The 1,581-nt window shown below is 39.4% G+C and overlaps 1 protein-coding gene across 1 annotated transcript in view; it reads right to left on the bottom strand.

The window, feature by feature from the left end:
- Nucleotides 1–108: 108 nt before the first annotated feature.
- Nucleotides 109–1,581, bottom strand: part of ntsr1 (neurotensin receptor 1 (high affinity)) — a 33,176-nt gene continuing 31,703 nt past the window's right edge. The window contains exon 4 of the mRNA XM_014009536.1: nucleotides 109–1,061. Within this exon, the coding sequence (XP_013864990.1) occupies nucleotides 806–1,061 (256 nt within the window). The 3' untranslated portion in view covers nucleotides 109–805. The remainder of the gene's footprint in view (nucleotides 1,062–1,581) is intronic.

The following is a 1,581-nucleotide window of genomic DNA, read 5'->3' as shown; positions in this document are numbered from 1 at the left end:
TTTTTTATGCTTTTTAAGATCAAAAAGGGGGCGGGGGTCGTATTATACATGAGATCATATTATACATGAATAAATACGGTAATCCTTTTTCTTAAAGAAACTCAGGCGTTTAAGAATCACTTTATTTCCAACACAAATATAACTTCTGTCATAATTAAACACACAAACATGAATGAATCAGTCTCCTGCTCTCTGATCAGCTTTTTAAATTTTTAACAGGCTGTGCTGATTACTGAAAAAATACTGTCAGAACAAACTTTCTGTTTTCTGTATTTACAACATTACAGAGTATGAGCTGTACAATAAGAACATTTGCTGTGATATTCACCAAAAACTAAAATTAATTCTGCAGATATGGAATCAGTCCATGCAGGAAAATGAGGAGGTAATAATGAGAGGTAGTCTTTTTATTTTCACAGATTTTAGCATGGACTAAAAATAAAAATGTGTTTTTTTTATGACATCACAAAGTCAGGTTTATTTACAGAATAATTTCACAAAATACCAGAAGAGAGGATTAACTAAATGCTGTAACCGAGGTGCTGGAGGCTGTTTTCTCAGACAAGGTGCTTTGATGAGTTTTTAATTTAATATTTATTTTTCACTGGACTGGGTGGAGTTTGGTTTCGTTGTTCTCCGTACCATCCTGGACGACGACACGTCAAAACATGTTCTGTTTTATTCACCGTCACGATGATCACAGTTTCACAACAGTCAGTGGTTTCCAACCTAAATGATATTTTTTTTACTTTTCAACCAGTGATCACAATGTGGCACCAAACAGGTTTGATGGGAGCGTTTTCTTTTAATACGTTGTTTCTTTGATGATGTTGGTGGACAGGGTGTGGTTGCTGGAGATGCTGATGGAGTGGCGGGTCAGCGGGTGCGGCTGCCCCCTGAGCGAGCGGCGGCACGGCACGAAGATGTAGCGCAGCGTGGAGAAGAAGACCTGGCGGTACGTGGCCGACACCAGGTTGTAGAGGACTGGATTGATGGCAGAGCTCACGTAGAACAGGACGTTCGTCAGCATGTAGAAGTAGTGGTAGAAGTCGTATAAGTCACTGCCAGAAACAAAAACGGATAAAATGTCACTGAAAAGGTTCTGGTCAAATGTTCAATTTTCAAACAGGATCTATTTGTTGGTGGTTGTTTTGTTATCAGGTAAAACTGGAAACCTGCAGGCTGTTCGTTAGGTTCTTTTTCCACTTTTACTCACAGACTGGAGTATTTGAACAGCGGACAACTGATGGTGGAAGAGTAGCAGCTTTTCTCTGTCCACCCTGAAGGTTAGCTTTAAAAAATGACACAAAACCAGAGCTTTGACTGAGAGAARGATGTGGAAATGWCTCAGCCTGTAACTGAGAATATGGATAARGGACAACAGAGCTGCTTCATGGAAGAAGAACCTCAGCTTAGCCTGTTAGCTTCTGGAGTTACATCTGACTTCTTTCATCAGAGGTGTCACAGCTGTTTTAAAGGGGCAACATCATGTAAAATCAGCTTTTTTTGAGTTTTATATCATGTTATAATGTTATACTCTCATAAAAAAACATGCCCAAAGCCTTGCTCTGACTCATTCAT

This window comes from Austrofundulus limnaeus, unplaced genomic scaffold (assembly GCF_001266775.1).
Source record: "Austrofundulus limnaeus strain Quisiro unplaced genomic scaffold, Austrofundulus_limnaeus-1.0 Scaffold2, whole genome shotgun sequence".
Classification (NCBI taxonomy): domain Eukaryota; kingdom Metazoa; phylum Chordata; class Actinopteri; order Cyprinodontiformes; family Rivulidae; genus Austrofundulus; species Austrofundulus limnaeus.
This window is presented reverse-complemented; position numbering and strand designations above follow the sequence as displayed.